Source organism: Hyperoodon ampullatus (assembly GCF_949752795.1).
Source record: "Hyperoodon ampullatus genome assembly, chromosome: 7".
In the NCBI taxonomy this organism is placed as follows: Eukaryota; Metazoa; Chordata; class Mammalia; order Artiodactyla; family Ziphiidae; genus Hyperoodon; species Hyperoodon ampullatus.
In genome coordinates, this window is record NC_136920.1 from 8,354,477 (window position 1) to 8,372,604 (window position 18,128).

General features: G+C 51.2%; 1 protein-coding gene across 1 annotated transcript in view; it reads right to left on the reverse strand.

The window, feature by feature from the left end:
* Nucleotides 1-11,084: 11,084 nt before the first annotated feature.
* KDM2A (lysine demethylase 2A) overlaps nucleotides 11,085-18,128 on the reverse strand; it is a gene marked incomplete at its 3' end in the record, with an annotated part of 98,202 nt that continues 91,158 nt past the window's right edge. The window contains exons 16-21 of the mRNA XM_079708959.1: nucleotides 17,932-18,021; nucleotides 15,309-16,021; nucleotides 13,245-13,408; nucleotides 12,492-12,650; nucleotides 11,696-11,911; nucleotides 11,085-11,266 (exon numbers count right to left, since the gene is read on the reverse strand). Of these exons, the coding sequence (XP_079565085.1) occupies nucleotides 11,085-11,266; nucleotides 11,696-11,911; nucleotides 12,492-12,650; nucleotides 13,245-13,408; nucleotides 15,309-16,021; nucleotides 17,932-18,021 (1,524 nt within the window). The remainder of the gene's footprint in view (nucleotides 11,267-11,695; nucleotides 11,912-12,491; nucleotides 12,651-13,244; nucleotides 13,409-15,308; nucleotides 16,022-17,931; nucleotides 18,022-18,128) is intronic.

Genomic DNA, 18,128 nt, shown 5'->3' on the forward strand with positions numbered 1-18,128 from the left:
AAAGGTATAGTCAATGTTTGATGAATGAATGAGTGATTGAGTGAATGAGCTCCACAGCCCAAGGTGGCACATGGAGTTTGGGGTAGAAGACGGCCAGAGGCACAGGAGGATGCGCCAGAAGGCATCTAACTTCCTCTCCTCACGCCTCTCCCCAACTCTTCGGGACTCTAACTACGGCCACCTGGGGTTTCTGGAGCCACACCTATTGAAAAATCCTGTCCAAAGAACTCATCAGACCAGAGTCCCCGTGAATTCTGAAAAGCCAGCCATCCTGCTCCCCGAGGTGGCCCTACCTCCCCGACACCACCTGAAAGCCCAGAAGGCCCTTCCCAGCCACTGCCCAACCCGCAACCCAGGCAGGCCTGAAGCTGGGGTTGAAGGAGAGAGAGAGAGAGGGAGAGAGAGAGGGAGGGAGAGAGTCTCCAGGGCACCCCTCACTGATTCCTGGGACCCTGGAAAGCAGCTCTTGGAAGCCCTGGGCTGGGGAGAGGTTGGTCCCAGCGCGGGCCTAGGGAGGCTTTTTTTGGGTAGTGCTGCCCTCTGGTGGTTGAGGGAAGGTCGATTGTCAACCTGCCTTTTCAGGCTGGCTTCAGTCGTTTTCAACCAACTTTGGTGCCTAGACCGTGCCAGCCTCTGGCTGGAATGCTGGGAGTGAATGAGGAGTGGAACCCCGTCTCTGCCTAGCTGGCAGGACTGCAGATACATCATTACCTGGCATCTTGCCCAGATGACTAATAGGTGTTGCAAATTTAACGCGTCCCACACTGAGAGCTCTGGCTCCGCACCCAGCCCGGTCCCACCTGCTCCTCTCCCGCCTCCCCATCTCAGTAGTGGCTCCTTCGTCCACCGAAAAAACCCAGGAGTCATCCTCCATTCCTCTCTTCCCTCACTTGCCTCTGCCGCCCCTCCCTCCCACCCCCACATACACATGCTCTCATCCAGCCTGTCCTGTCGACTACCCTGCTGTGTCACCACAAATCCTTCCACTGTGCCCTGCTAAACCCAACCTGAGTCCCATCACCTGGCGCTGCCTGGCGCTGATGCCTGCACCAGCCTCCTCCCTGCCTCTCCTCTAGCCAGAGTTTTTTTGTTTATTTATTTATTTATTATTAAATAAATAAATTTACTTATTTATTTATTTTTGGCTGCACTGGGTCTTCATTGCTGCCTGTGGGCTTTCTCTAGTTGAGGCGGGCAGGGGCTACTCTTCGTTGTGGTGCGCGGGCTTCTCACTGCCGTGGCTTCTCTTGTCGCAGAGCACAGGCTCTAGGAGCGTGGGCTCAGGAGTTGTGGCTCGGGGGCTCTAGAGCACAGGCTCAGTAGTTGCGCTGTGGCATGTGGGATTTTCCTGGACCAGGGCTTGAACCTATGTCTCCTGAATTGGCAGGTGGATTATTATTATTTTTTTTTTTTGCGGTACGCAGGCCTCTCACTGTTGTGGCCTCTCCCGTTGCAGAGCACAGGCTCCGGACGCGCAGGCTCAGTGGCCATGGCTCACGGGCCCAGCCGCTCCGCGGCACGTGGGATCTTCCCGGACCGGGGCACGAACCCATGTCCCCTGCATCAGCAGGCGGACTTTCAACCACTGCGCCACCAGGGAAGCCCATTGGCAGGTGGATTCTTAACCACTGCGCCACCAGGGAAGTCCTTATTTATTTATTTATTTAGACTGCGAGGGGTCTTAGCTGCGGCGGGTCTTAGCTGCGGCACGTGGGGATCTTTAGTTGCATGCGGGAACTAGTTCCCTGACCAGGGATCGAACCCGGGCCCCCTGAAGTGGGAGTGTGGAGTCTTAACCCCTGGACCACCAGGGAAGTCCCTAGCCAGAATTTTTACAGCCCTAAATCTAACCCCATCTCCAATGACCACCCCTGCACTTAGGAGAAAACCCACCCCTCTCTGTGGCCTGTGAGCCCTGCAGTCTGGCCCCTGCCCATCTGTCTAACTCAGTCCACTCGCCCGTCCCTGTGCCCTTTATTCTCCAGTCTCTCTGGTCTTCCTTCTGTCCCTACAACAAGCCAAGTTCATTTCCACCTCTGGGTGTTGACTTTATAATTCCCCTTGCCTGGAATGACCTTCCTTTCCCTCCTTTCCGGCAAGAAAGACTCCTGCTCACTCTGCATCCCGAGGGCTGAAAACTTCCTGTTCTTTTTTTTTTTTTTTTTTTTTTTTGCGGTACCCTGTTCATTTTTAGTGAAAAAAAAAAAAAGTTCCTGTTCAGGGGGCTCTCCCCGGGTGCCCCCGTTTGTTGTGGTCACTGGGGCACTCTTTAACCCCCACCATGGCGCTGGGCACAAAGTTAGGGCCACAAGGAGAAACAGGATTCAGTGGTGGCCCAGTCTGGTGAGGAAGAAGACCCCTAAATGAATGCCTCTAATTAACCTGGCAAGAGCTATAATGTGAGGAGATGGGGCGCTCAGGAGAAGAGAGTCAGGGGAAGAGTTGGGGAAGGTCTTGAACTTGACATTGTATGCACGTGAGCATGAGTGAGTTTGGGGGTGAGGACTGGCATGTGCCAAGGCCCAGGGGTGCAAGTTTCCTCCTGCTGGTGTTTCACCCCTTTGTCTCCATCCTGGGGTTTGAAGATCCTGGAGGATGAGCTTGAGGGCTTCCCAATCTGTACACCTCACCAGGAGTGTGCAGATTGACCAGGAGAAACTCCTGCCTAAAGTGGACAGCCACCTCTTTGATGTCCCAGGGCACAGACTGTGCCAGACTCTGGCTAGGCTGCTGGGACTTCACCTCATTTACTCATTCACTTATCCAACAATATTTGTTGAGCTCCTACTACATGCCAGGCACTGGTGCTTGGCCTTGGGGATCCAACATAGAGAAAGACAGTGAATCTATGGGCAAACCATACATAATAATAAACACTGACACTTACTGGGTTCTCCCCACTTGCAGGTCACTGTTCCTAGAACCCAGATGATCTCATTTAATGCTCAAAACATCCTTATGAGGCAAGTGACAAGTTATTGTAAGAGCCAGCAGCCTCCCCAGGTGAAGTCGGGGAAACCTCTGCGGACTGGCACTTTTGCCAGAGCTAGGCTAGGAGGGAAGCAGCTTTGTTAGGGGCAGGGAAAAGAGCTTTCCAAGCATGTGGAACAGCAAGTGCACAGGCCCCGAGGGAGGAAAGAGCCTGGTTATCCAGGAGGTTCCTACATCTCCAGGAGACAGGCTCTTTGCTCCCTCCCGCACAATCCAAGGGCCTTTGATGGCCCACAACTCTGGGCCAGGCTTCCAGACTGCTGGCTCCGCCTGACCCACTTCCCTAGAGCAGCGGCTCTCCTCGGAACCCTCCGTAAGGTCACTAGCCCCAGGGCTGCCCCGACCCCAGTCTCCTTTTCCGCCTCGGAGCTTCAGCGCGACGTGGCCCCGCCCCTGAATCCGGCCCCGCCCCAGCCCCCGGCGCCCTCCCGGGGCCGTTCCCAGTGCGCATGCGCCTCGACGTCCGCCGCTCAGCCTGGCGTTAGGTCCTTGCTGCGTTCCCACCGTGGGTGTCTGTGCCTTGACCCTCTCAGCCCGCCTGCGAGTGTCCCAGTCACGGTCTCGTAGCCCCCACCGGCCCCACTGTGGCGACTGGTACTTGCCGTGTCAGGGGGAGGGAGGATGTGTGCGGAAAAGACCTGGGGTCAAATGCTAGTGCCACTTCCTGCTGCCTCTCTGGGTGCCTTAGGCAAGTTACTGAACCTCTCTGAGCACTGCCTTTCTCATCTGTACCCGGGGCGCCTCCCTCCTGGCCTCACTGGATTGTTTTGAGGATAAACGGAGATGATGTCTGTGCAGTGTTGAGCCGAGGGAGATGGCTTGCTGAGTGGCCACTGTCCTGAGTACCTTGGGCCTCACTTGTGCCTCTCTCTCAGCGTCCTCCATGGTCTCTTTTCTCTCATTTCTCTTCTCCCCTCCTCCTTTCTCTACCTCTTTCTCTGCCTTTCCTTTTCTGGGTCTTTCAGGGTGTTTCTCTCTGGGTCTGGGTCTCTTTCTGCTTCTCTCCCTCTGTCTTGCCATCCTAGCACTGTCATGGCACAGTCTGGGGGCATAGCAGCTGGACTTCCTGCCCCCCTTGTAGCTCTCTGGAGGGGGGCGGGTGGGGAGGCAGAAGCGCCAGGCTGAGGGCAAAACAGGTCCTCCCCGACGTTGGGTGTCTGCTCTCACTGTTTCCTGCCCGTACATGGGCGTCAGCGCTGAGGTTTCCTTTCCGGCCTGGCACCTGGAAAGGTGGTGGTAGGGCGAGTCTCCCCAGCCAGCAAGTGCCAGGCCTGCTCTGCTGCTGGCCACCCAAATGGCACTTAGCACAGAGGTGGCCTGGGAGGGTGGGGGGAGCTGGTACTGGCCCTCTCCCCAGGTCTAGCTACATCATTTGTGGGGTCCACTGCAAATAAAATGCACGTCCTCTTGCTCAAAAATTAAGAATTTCAAGATGGTGACAACAGTGCATTAAACTAAGTGTGGGGTCCATCTGAGGGCAGGGCCCTGTGTGACTGCGTGGGTCACTCACCCATGAAATTGGTCCTGCTTCCCTCTCCTATAAATCCACTTTTCATTATGCTCAGTAAATTTCCTTATCCCTCGACTCCCAGGGCAGATGAAGGGGGGAAGCAGAACTAGCTAAGTCTAGCCCCACCCTTAAGAAGTTCAAAGTGCCATGGGAGGGCTTCCCTGGTAGCGCAGTGGTTAAGAATCCGCCTGCCAATGCAGGGGACACGGGTTCAAGCCCTGGTCCAGGAAGATCCCACATGCCACGGAGCAACTAAGCCCGTGCGCCACAGCTACCGGGCCTGTGCTCTAGAGCCCGTGAGCCACAACTACTGAACCCACGTGTCACAGTTACTGAAGCCTGTGCGCCTAGAGCCCGTGCTCCGCAACAAGAGAAGCCACTGCAATGAGAAGCACGTGCACCTCAACAAAGAGTAGCCCCTACTCACCGCAACTGGAGAGGGCCAGCGCACAGCAACGAAGACCCAACAGAGCCAAAAATAAATAAATTAAAAAAAAAAAAAAAGCCATGGGAGGGAGTGTGGACAAACACCCAGCCTGGTTGCTCAGCAGGCACGAGGGAGCTGGGGTAAAGGCTCAAGCTCCAGAGTCCCAGGCCCAGAATTCATGTATGTCCCAGCCCTGCCACTGACCCTTCACTTTACCTCTCTGAGCCTTGGCTTTATAGAATGAAGGCAACTGCCCACCACCCTCTGCCCCGGGTGGGGTATGGGTGTGAAATGCCATTGCTTATACACAGAGGCTAGGGAGCAGGGCGGATAGGACCAACTCTGCAGCCAGTCTCCAGGTTTTACTAGCAAAGACACTTTAGGCAAATGTCTATAACTCAGTTGCTCATCTTTAAAATGAAGATAATAATAGACTTGCTATGTATTTACAGTAGCCAAGACATGGAAGCAACCTAAATGTCCATCGACAGATGAATGAGTAAAGAAGATGTGGTACATACATACACAATGGAATACTACTCAGCCGTAAGAAAGAATGAAATAATGCCACTTGCAGCAACATGGATGGACCTAGAGATGATCATACTAAGTGAAGTAAGTCAGAAAGAGAAAGACAAATACTATATGATATCACTTATATGTGGAATCTAAAATATAACAAAAGGGACTTCCCTGGTGGTCCAGTGGTTAAGGCTTGGTGCTTTCATTGCCATGGTCCCGGGTTCAATCCCTGGTCAGTGAACTAAGACCCCACAAGCCACACAACACAGCCTAAATAAATAAATAAACAAACAAACAAATAAATAAAATATGACATGAACTTATTTATGAAACAGAAACAGACTCACATAGAAAACAAACTTATGGTTACCAAAGGGGAAAGGAGGCGGGGGAGGGATAAATTAGGAGCTTGGTTAGCAGACAGAAACTACTATATATAAAACAACACGTCCTACTGTATAGTATGGGGAACTATATTCAATATCTTGTAATAAACCATAACGGAAAGCAATATGAAAAAGAAGATGTATATATACATGTATAACTGAATCACTTTGCTGTACACCAGAAACTAACACAACATTGTAAATCAACTATCCTTAAAAAAAAAAAAGTAGAGTTGCTGTGAGGATTCGGAGTTACTTCATGTAGGTGCTTAGAACCGTGGTCAACACATAGTAAGGCTCAGTAGATGCCAGCTGTTTTTACTATATTGTTGCCTGTGAAAGGTACAGTATGTCCAGGTTAATCCCTTCTGGTTGGTGGGGAAACAGGAAGGGCTTCTGGAGGAAGAGGTGTTTGAAAGAAGGATAGATTTTCATAGTTGTGAGGGTGACAGACCCTGAACATAGCAAGCCTGGTGACTACGGAGGTGTCCAGTTTGAGGCCTCTTAGAAGCACCTACCACCAACCTGGTGCTTCTCATTTTACAGATGCCAGTGGCAGGATGAGTTTACACATGACTCTGGAGTGTTACACATGAAGACTGAAGATTTTTGTGTGTGCTTTAGGAAGATTCATAGCTGAATACAGGTTAGATTGGAAACAGCCCTCCCCCCAAAAAAAAGCTGGTAGCATTAACACAAGAAAGGAGGGGAACGACGTATGAGGTAGTGAATTTGGAGAACATGGCAACAAACTGGCTGTACTGGGGAGGCACAGGCCTCTGGGTATCCAAGCTACTGGGAACACTCAACACTGTTGCTTGGGCATCTATTATGTGCCAAGCTCTGTGCCAGCTGCTGGGGATGACATGGTGAGCAACACAGTCTGATCCCTGTCCTGGTGGAGCTTCCCAGCTAGCTGGGGAGACTGATTTTAAAGGAGTCCTAAAAACCGGTAGGGTGCTATGGCAGCATATGATCCAGTCTTGGGCAGGGTGGGAGATGGCTTCCCAGAGGAAGTAACATGTAAACTATGGAAGGTGTACCGACAAAGGGAACAGCAAAGGCCCAGAGATGGTGGCACTGAAGTTAGCTGTGAGGGTGGAGGGGGGTAGGAGGGGCAGATGGTGAGTGAGGAAGCTTGGACTTCATCCTGAGACAAACACACTAATGGGTTTTACATAGAGAAGTAGTCAAATCTAAGAGAAATGTTCTGGCTGCCAACATGGAGGACAGGGGGCTGGCCTAGAGGCTGGGAAGCCTCAGGGCTCCTGCTGGGGTCAAGGTTCTGGACAGTGCTGGCTTCACCTAGGGTGGTAGGCGTGAGGCCATCGAGAGGTGGACGATGGGCTCTTGTGATATTTAGATGGCAAAATTGACACTCCGCCTTCCCCTGCAACATGGAACATGGCCACATCACATCCAACCTCAGGAAGTGGACTGGGAACCAGCTCACCGTCCAGGACCCCGTGCTTTTCCAGAATGTGCAGCAGAATTGGAGATGGTCCTTAACAGCTTGGTGAGTAGGATGGGCAGGGATCCCCAGATGCCCTGAAGGTAGTGATGAGAGCCTCCTCAAGACCTCCCGGGTGGGATTTCAGCTCTCCTGAGATGGTGCAGTCAGGGCTCAGGGCAGCACGTCGGACAGTCGTCTAAAGGCTGGAAGCCTGTACCCAATAAGCAGGACACTGGGGGACAAATGCCGAATGGAGCCTGACACACACCTTGTGCAGTGACCTTGAACAGCATTGTCCTTGAGAGGCCTGTTCTACAGCTGCAGTGGTTGGAGGCCGGCCTTGGCTAATGGCTGTCCAGGATGGCAAGATTAGAAATCCCCAGGCCCGCTCTCAGGAGAGCATCACAGGGGTCCTTCCCAGCTCTCCTTGAGGACTCTGTAGGGCCACTCCAAGCACTGCTTTGTGAGGAAGGGGTGGGGGTCCAGTAACCTCATACTTAAATTTTCACATGTATTAAAAAGTTCCCCTTCATGAAGTAAAATGTCTTGGCGTTTCCATAAGCAAGTGCTGCTTTTTGACATTCAAAAAAAGAAGGCAAGACAAGTAGTAGAGGCACATAGCAGTTCTGCTGCTAACTCAGGGATGAAGCAGGAACTGCGGGCCTGGGGCGGGGGGAGCAGGGAAGGAGTGGGAGGCGAGAGCCTGCAGGACCTTCTGACTCTTCCTCTTTCACATGGGCGCACACACACACACCAAGGCAGAAAAGGTTTTGTTGTTGTTGTTGTTGTTTTTAAAACCTTTTTATTTAAAAAAAAAAAAAAAACAACCAAATCAAAATATTTCCCATTGGAGGCTATTTCTTTTTTTGTCTTTTAAAAATTTTATTACACAAATATCTCCCATTCCCACATGTCAGAGGAAAGATGTCCTTGCTCTTTCTAAGACCAATAGTGGAGAACGTTTAGAAAACAAAAGTCCAACTAGCTTCCCTCCTTCCCTGGCCCAAAATAACCCCAATGTGTCAACTGAGATAGCATGACTTGTCCCCTTAATGCTTACATTTAATTTAATTTTTTAGCACAACATTGGAGATTGACTCTAAATCAGCAACAAAAAATATATATTTACAATATTTCTCCGAAAACAAAAACACAACCAAACCCTTTAAACATAGTGACTTTAGGAGTTTTATTTATGGAGCAGTTATTTTTTAATCACCAAGTGATTTTATATTATATATATATATAAATTTTCTTCCTTTCCTTGTGGTCTTTCGCCCCGGTGCTCGGAAAGATGGAGGCAGGGTGTCTGGTCCCGCGGTCTGAGGAAGGCAAGCTCTCCTGGCAAGGCCGTGTCTAAGAGCAGATTGCAGGAAATTCGGCAGAACTCTCAGGTTCCTTTGTCCCCAAAGACAGACATTTCTTTCCTCCACATGGACCAACCCTCACCTCTAAAAACCATTTTCCCCCTCACAGTCCCAGAGAAAAGGAAAACCCAGCAAGGGCACAGGTCCATTGGCTGCCACTCCTGAGCTCCCTTTTCTGCTGACCAATTTACGTGCGCGGTAAAAATGCTTGTTTTTCCAAACCAAAAACAAACAAAAAAATAGAAACCAAAACCCAAAACAAACCATCAGCTTGGAAATTTCTGTAGATGAAACGTCCCAAAGTCAGAGGCACTCTCCCGGCACAATCCCTGCTCTGAAGGGGTCTCTCCACCTCCCCTTTTATAAAAAGACAAGAAAACAAAACAAAGTAATCTTTTCAGTATTTTCCACAGGAGCAACCAAAAAAAGGCAGGAAGCTTCCAATTATAGGTCATTAACAATAATATTAATAAGGTTTTTGCTCAATACCCAGGGTTCTTTACAGAGAAGTTCCCCTAACTGAGGCACTCTGGAATAAGTCACTGGCATTTCTTCAAAGTTTCAGCCCCAGTTGGCTGGGGCCTGGAGACCAGTGGGAGGGGCAGAGGGTCACGGGAGCAGACTGCTGCTTGTAAGGTGCAGCCAAGAGAATCAGCAGATTGGAAGAAACAGACACAATGCCACCCCCTCCCAAGACCCAGTTTTCTCTTAGGAGGCCAGTCAATGCCAGGGTCAAAGCTGGGCTAGGTGGCAAAGAGGGAGCCCCTCTGCCTCTATTGCTTTGGAAGTGGCAAGGGTGCACGTGGCGTCTCTCCTTGGGGTGGCTCACACTTCAGACCCCTGGTGCCTGGGCTCCTTCCCCTCCCCCAAAGGGCTTCAGGAGGAGGAGAGCCTGAGACTGGGCTGCAGGAAAGGGGCCAGGAAGGGATGGGCTGGAGGACGAGAAGGTGGGGCAAGGTTGTGCTATCTCGCTATCCTTACAGATGGGGAGCAGAGTGCAAATCCGCGTCTATCATTTACAAGCTCTTGCCACGGGCTGCTGCTACTGAGCATCTCCTCACACACTTAAATATTGACCCAAAAGCAATTCCGACCTTTCTTTCCATTTTTTTTTTTTTTTTTTTTAAAGTGCAAAAAGCTCTCTGCTGCCCTAGAGAGAGGATCTTTGGACAGGCCGTTCAATGCAAAGTAAGAGGGGGCAGCGGATGGGGCTCGACACAGGGCGGTGGAGTGGGAGACACCACGCTCCCCTCCTTCCCTCCACACACACGCTTAACACACTCAGCCACACACACAGAGGCACATGCACACCCCCTTCCATGGCTGCAGGCAGAGGGCAGGTGACTGGCTTCTAAGCAGGACCTCTCCCACCCCTCCAAAGGTGCCAGATCAGTGAGCCACTGGGGCTAGACACAGGCCTGGGCTCTGGTGGCTACGGGACACCTGAGGCCCGGAGCCTGCTGGGAGGCAGGTGGGGACTTGGCCTAGTTCTCTGATCCCCCCCAGCTGGGGGAGATAGGCTGCTCCCTCTGAGGACACGCATCCTGGGAAAGCCCTATTCAGGTGGGGATAAGGTAAGTGTGGAAAAGGGCAGGGCAGGCCGAAGAAGGAGGGGAACGGGGAGATGGTGCCTGTCTCAGAATCTGCCTGGGAAGCAATAAAATGGGGGTGTCCCTGGGGTAGACAGTTCCAGCTCCTCTGAAGAGCCTCAACCCCAATAAGTGCAACAAGGACTTCACAGAAACTAGCAGGCAAGTCTGGGCTGGGGGAACCTCATTATGTGAACTACCACGAGCATCGGACAGGATCAAGCTAAAGGAGAGGCGAGGAGGGAGAGCACAGACACAACAAGAGGTTTTAGACACCTCAACAGCACCAGTGTGATCTGCATGGGGCTGGCATTCCTGGGGCTGCTGGCCCCTCCTGCATAAGCTGGGAGAGTGTGATGGAGGAGAGACACGCACTGGACACCATAAGGAGAACCTGGCCACGGAGACAGGGCCACTTTCTTCCCTGGGAGTTTGCTCAGAACCAGGCACTGCTGGGGACCATGGATGGGGAGGAGGACCCCAGGGCCCAGTGCAGATGATGGTTGCACAGACACCCCAAACTGAGAGCCCAGCCTCCTGGCAGGCGAGTGAGCGAGTGGGTGAGCAAGCGAGCAGGCACTGTGACAGCACACAGCCTGTGCTTTCCCCTCAGATCAATTTGCTACCCCCTTCTCCTTAGGAGGGAGAGAAGCAGGCAGGTAAGCCTGGTGTCCACCACCCTCTCTGCCCCGGCTGTAAGGGAAGGGCTCAAGGGACAGGAGAGCAGAGAGGGAGTGTGACGCTGGCCTCAGAGCCCGTGCAGGGTCGGGGAGAGAGGCTCTCCTGGCTGGGGAGTCAGGGGAAGATCAGTTTCCTGTTCAGTCTGGGCTGGGTGTGTCTTAGCTGATCTTCTGTATCAGCTTCTCGTCAGACAGGCAGTAGAGACTGTTGATGGACAAGTCTGAGATGAAGTGCTCGCAGGCTTTTCGGGTGATCTGCTTGCATCCTCGAAGGTCGATCAAGGTGACGTTGGCGATGCGCCGTAGGTAGATCAGGGTCTGGTCTGTCAATTTATTGCAACCTGGGGAAAGTGACCACAAGGACAATGCTATGTACACACAGCCACAGGAGCCTCAATTTCCCAGCTTTCCCTCAGAATGCTAAACAAAAGTCCCCTTTTGCCCATAACTACCTGGCTCAGAGACCAGAAGTGCCATCAGCACGGCGGCCTCTGAAGGCCCCCTGCCACCGCACTCCCTGCACTGCAAGGCTCACCAAACTGCAGCTGGGTGGTGGCCGTGCTCTTAGGTACCTGACAACTGCTTGAGGCCTTAGTTCCCATCAGTTACAAAAGGGACGAAGTTCCATGTCCTTGTCCAGATGTCAGGAAACAAGTTAACACGTTTAGTCAGCAGACCATGTTCTTTCTGTTCTACTGGTCAAGCTCCAAGGAGGGCTGGGCTTCTGGGAGGCAGGGGGCAGCTTGTCACAAAACATCACAGCGCCATACCTGCCATGTTGAGCTCTGTGAGGGAGTAACGAGTGGAAGACCCAACAGCGGTGAGTAGATTGGAGGACTGATCTGTCAGGTGGCTGCAGTGACTGAGGTCGAGTCGAGACAGGAGGGGCATGTGGCGAATGATGAGGCGGAGCGTGGCATCTGTGATGTCAAGGCCCGCCAGCCGGAAGTCGGTCATGTTCCGGAGCTTGCTGCGATTGTCCTGACCTGCACAGGCAAGAGAAGGGCCTAGATCAAAATTCTCAACTCTAGTCCAGCTCCAAAGCTGCAGGCAGCTTCAGCTACTTGCTGGCCAGGCCCCCCTGCAGGGGTTAATAAGCAGAACTGCCCACACGCTTCCCTTCAGGGAGTGAGCAGTGCGTGGGGGCCGTTTCTAGGAAACCAGACACGTTTTCTTTCTTCCCAGCTGCTGGACTGTGCCTCACTTACACAGCCAAGGGGTATGTGTGGAATGCTCCTCTCCTTCCCACACTCCCGCACTTTTCTAGACTATCATGGAAACAGCTTTCAATGTTCCACCTCAACCATGAAGCCTTCCTGAACTTCCTCGGGCTTATACTCTCTAAGCCCCAAGCTCCACTAACCCACAAAATGGACTTACTCCTTTCTTTGTTGGTAGTTATCTATAAACAGGTAACCTGTACTTGTACGCAGTCCATCATTCTGTTTTCAATTTGCATTTTTCTACTCTTCAACAGCATCAGAACCTTAGCTTCTGGGAATGAAGTTCAGCTGAAAGACAAAGCTACCCCAAGAGGAGCACAGAGAAGTCAGGCCCAGAGCATACCTGGTTTATCAGCCGGTGGAGTCAGCAAGTCCCGAATTTGAGGGTCCTTGATTCCTACTGCCCACCGAAGATCAAGGGTCCTGAGAAGGGGGCAGCTGGAGGTGCTGAGGGCAGAGACTGCAGACCAGGAGCAGCCTGCCAGGAGGAGGTCTTTCAGTCCTGCAATGGAAGGAAACAGACAGGCAATAATACACTCTACCGGCCCATCCAAAGCCTCAACTACCAGCCAATCAGACCAAGGTAAACAGATGCCCAGTCTAATGGAGAGAGGGACCATGTCCTAATCTTACTCTAGTAATCCAGCTCAAAGACTCCTATGCTTTCCTAAATTACATCTAACTCTGGTGGTAAAATGGATTGCTTAGTTCCTACCAGAGTCATGTAAGTGTGAGTGACTTCCTCTTTATCCAAGACCTCAAAATGCTTAAGGGAACAAGGCCTTACCAGGGGCTGATCAAGGCAACATCTTACTCAAATTTCCTCTTCAGTGGCTATGCTGAGCAGACCTGCAGGGCTGGCAGCAGCACCTGATCCCATTCTCTTCACTGTCTACTGCAGTGATTGGCCTGCCAGTCCAGAGTGGCACCGTGGGGACTGGCAGTTAAGGTGGCCCAGGCGAAGCCTCTTGCTAAGCAGAAAGGCAACAATGGCACAGACTGCTGCCCTGAATTGCCCTAAAGCAATTCTAAGAAGCGCTGCCAACAACGCAGCTTTCCCTGCCTGCCCTTGGAAGGACAGCGCAGGGCTGCTCACCTGGCAGCCTATTGACGAGCCACGTCAGTTGTTTTTTGGAGATGTTGGTCCAACTGAGGTCGAGGCTAACTGGCTGCCTCTTGATGATGCCACTGAGAGCCTGGGGTACAATAGCCTTACACCTACTCAAGTCAATTTTTGTCCAAAGTCTCTTGTCGCAGCACCTGTGACAGAAGGAAAGAGAACTAGCTGTCAATACCTGATGTCCCTTGTCAGAGGAACTTCACCACAGGCTGCTGGAGGCTTCTGGGAAAAGCAGAGGACCTGGAGGATTCACTTTCCCTAGATTCTTCTACATGCACACAAGGATCATGCCCTGTCATTTTGTTGCCTCAGGGAATAGGGATTACTTGACCAGTTCACCCTGATTTACTCTGGATGGGCTGAGAACACAGCACAATTGTTAGGGACACACAGTAAAACAATATATTATAACCCCTCATTTGCATTAAAATGGTATGGCTCCCATCAAAGTATATATAAGGGAACATCAAAAAATTTCTTGACTTCTTACTGCTGGAAGCTACTAGGCTTCCCTCTACTCTCTCCCTCATCACAGTCTCTCCCAGCTGCCTGAGATGCAGGGCGCTACGTGGCACATCCACAGTTCATTCTGCCTTGAGCTCCACAAAGAGCCATTACTGTATCAGGTCGAAAGAGGCTCTTTATTAAAATCAGGCCTGGAGAGTCCTCTACCACCCTTGGGTTTCAGTGCTATCTTTACATTTTCTAGCCAGTCCAGACCAGAACTGAAAGGGAGAGTCCTGCCCTTCCACTGCAATCTACAAGTCCATAGGCCACAAATAGCACTGCAACATGCAGGCTTCTGTTTAATATTTTATAGTTCCTGCTCCCCAGCCTGGCTCAGAGTCTGGCTGGCAGGGGAAGAGGAGACGGCACATAATGCGAGTCTTATGTGGCTTGGCCTGGAAACTGAGGGACAGAGCCAGGCAGGCCCACTAGCCCTACGAAGAGAAATATTAGGAGAATTTGGGTAGATCACATATTAATTCAGATTTGGGAAATAAACTCAAGTTTGCAAAGAATGGAGTCTTTATTTAAAGACTGAAAAAACTTCACCAATGGCACTGAAACTTCTATGGCAGAAACAGGCTGCTTACAATAGAGCAGGGGATCTCAAACTTTAATGTGTATCAGAATCCCCTGGTGGAGAATTTATTAAAAACAGATTGCCTGGCCCCGCCCCCGAGGTTCTGATTCAGTAGGTCTGAGATTGGCCCTGAAAACCTGCACTTCTAACAAGGTCCCAGGTGATGTCACTGGTCCAGGCATCACACTTTGAAAACTACTGTAATGGGATTTGACCCAGATATAAAGGATATGTCCTAGGGTCCAGGAGCTTAAGGGAAAACAATGCCCAGTGGAAATCTTTATCACCTCTAGGGATTCCCCCCCCTCCCTTGTCTTAACGTTTAAGTTGAGAAGAAATGGCAGGTCTCATTAAGAAGGACAACTAAGTCTCAGGAAGCTTCAACACTGAACTGCTTGCTGGAGAAAGGAATTCCGATCCAGGTTTAGAGGATGAGAATTAAAACTATGGAAAATTGTGAGCCTGTGAGCACCTTCAAAGTTTTTTAAAAGCATGTATACCTCTCTCGTTAGATGGAGACATAACTGAGGCAGGGGCTTAACAGCAGTCATCTGTGTCACCAGCACCAGGAGAGTGACTGGCATATCACAGGCTCTCAACAAATGTATAACAAGTTCAGTTGACTGGGGGGTAGGGGGATTATGACTCTGAAGTTTTAGCACAAACTACAAATCCATCCCCCAGGCCCAAATGTACAAATCCATCCTTAAGTCCAGTAAAGAGAGATGGGAAAGTAGCAGGGAGAGGAGGCAAAGGGCCAAATTTCCCTGATGACACCTGCGGGCACAACTGGCCACATATTTAACAGGACCCACCGTGTGGGGAATAGACTGGGTTGATTTAATCCTTTAGGACACGACAAGCCTCCAGATGCCAAGACACATGCTGTTCTCATATGGAAACCTGCCACCTACTCCCGTACCCCTATTCCTGATCCCTGTATCCCTGCTCACCATTTATACCACGTCTTGCACACTCGCATACATTCACAAAGTTCTCTGCGGCTGAGGTAGCGGAAGACAGACATCCAGACCTCCCGCTGCATCCAGCTTTCGTCTCCATCCTGAGCCCAACTGCCCCGGCCATTCAGCCTGGCTGCACCCCCCTCCTCTGCACTGTCATCTTCCTCCTCCTCCTCCTCCTCTTCCTCCTCCTCTCCCCCCAGCCCCTCCTCATCCCCACGCTGGGGGGTTCGGGCTGGGCAGTGCTGCACTAGCACACGGGGGGAATGGCGAAGGTTGGCAGAGGAGGCCGTGATGGCCTGCAGCTTGGGCACAATGGATGTCCCGTGGAGCTCTTTGGTGGGCCTCTGTAGCGTGACAGTGAGGTACGATCCCCGGATCTTGGCTTTCTCAACTTCAGACAGCTCCTTTTTGCCGCTGGGATTGTTCTCCTTTTCCCGTACCATGGTGCGCTCTGTGGCCTGCAGCCGCAGCAACTGCCGCCGTTTGAAGCGCTCATCGCGGCTGGCACTGTGGTGGTCGCTGGGGCCGGCCCCAGGGGATGAACGAGTCACCACGCCCCGGGGGGAGGCCGGGTCGTGGATGAGCTGCAGCATGGAGGTGGGCGAGTGAGGTGGGGGCGTGAGGGGCTCGTCGCAGCTCCGCAGGGGCCGCAGGACTTTGGCTTGCACGGCTTCTTCATCGCTCTCTTCCATTTTCCGCTTCTGCAAAACAGGCCCCCAAACGCCACATCAGTGCCTCATTTCTTCAAAACCCTCTACACTTACAGGGTCAACCTCACTGTTGCTCTCAGAGGACTAGCGAGAGGGCAGGCCACTGCTTTTCTACGGGGAAAGGGATCTCTGCGTGCTGCAGGGTGGTCATCTCCTCCGTCTGCAATCTAGACTGCCAGGATCAGCAACTGAGCTCACATCTGTGCTGGAGAAAGCTGATTACAGAGCAAAACCCTCGAAATAGGTCCCTTGGGAAATCTACCTGTGACAGAAAGGTCTGTGTCCAAGTACAGACGAGTGGGATCCATATTTGGGCTGCATGATTCCATAGCCTGCCCTATTCATCTCTTGTCCCAATTTTTTGGTTATAATTCCCTGGTAAAGAAATCCTTTAAAGAGGCCACAACTCTACCCCTATGCCATCTGACCATTTTAAACACCCAAGAGATGCTTCTGTTGGAAGAAAAGCAGCCTACCTATATATTTGAGCTAGGATGCTGATCGTGATAGCAGTAAACACTACTGACTTTTAGCTCTACCAGGGTCTAAGCTCGACCCTACCAGGCTTCTTCCACTCAGCGCCCCACGCTGTCCCGGGAGACCAACCACAGGTGAGAGATTAAGCCGAGAACGAGAAACTGCACTGCTCCCAGAGGAATCTCCTCCAGATGAAAATGAGGAATTCAAGTTTGGTGAAGCCAACATCTCACAAAAAAAGCACAACCTCACCCTCTGCCACTTGTGCTCACTGGTCACTTTTCCCTTCCTGGAGCCCACCTTGGCTATGCTGCAATGAAGCCTAACCAATGTGTTCCACTAGGTATCACAGCAGTAGTTCAGATTTCCCTTAAGGAGACATTTTGTGTCCCTATGCAACAATTCTGCTCCCTTTTCTCCTTATATTCTTAGATCACTATGGTTGGAAGAGAATGACCAACTTTTGGGTGCTGGCTTTTACAATGCATTAGAAGGTAATACTAAACAGTATCTGCCAATCCATCTGCTACAGCGAGCGCCCACCACCAACACCACCACCACCACCAGTGAAGACACATGTAAAAGCTATTACTAAAAACTTGCTGCTAGTATAAGAACTTGGAATAAGGAGAACTTTAGCACTAGTCAACTCCAGAAATCCTTGCCCTCAAAGATATTTAGACTGAAAATTCAATGACCTCACTGCCTAAGTGGGAAGAAATAGAAAGAAAACAAGGAAACGTGTCCCTACTCCTGCGCAGGGAACCTGGAATCATCCACCAGGGCATGGATGACTGACACGAGGCCAACGGCCTCCTCTGTATGTGCCCTTAACAGGTCTTGCCTTCCTGGCTGGAGTAACCAGCGTCTTTTTGGCCCTTTGACATTACTGGTGACCACTGGACCAGCAACAGTAGTAGCCTGGGGCCAAGGTCATGGCACTGATCCCCTCTAGAGGAGGGACGGTCTCTGTAGGACACAATTGGGCACGAGGGCAGGGCTTTCTGCCACAAAGGTGAAGATGACAAAAATGTAAACCTGCCTAACTGGAAACTCCAGTATACCACCGTATTTACCAGCTGACTCAGGTCACTGCCTCCCCTCAAGTTTCATTCCTCATGAGCAGCCCAAGCTCACCTCATTTCCCTCCTCAAACAGCCCAGCTGTGGCTCCTCTTTTTCAAGGGCCCCAAAGTGTAAAAGAACCTCAGGAATTTGCAGACCCCCAAGGGGGACAATATTCAATAATAAAAAAATACAAAATTTAAAACTCAAAAGAAATATAATTAATCAAAGGGAAAAAAAAGATAGCAAATAAAACAGAATAAAAAATAATCCTGCAAATAAAGATGCAAAGGCAAACGTTATCCTGAGCTTGATGCTTCCTTCCTTCTCACAGTGCAAGTTTGGAGAAAGTTCCCTTACCTGGGTTTTCTCTGAGCTGTCCTCCTGGTAGCACTTTGGACACTCCCAGCAATTTGGCAATTCCTCGTTAAGCAAACCCTCTCCATCCATCTGTAGGCAGATAACGATGTTAAAAATCTGTCTCATTTAAGAAACAGACAAAACCCAACCTGTCTCTTAAGCTTCCTTTATCAAACAATAATACAGCCACATGGTTG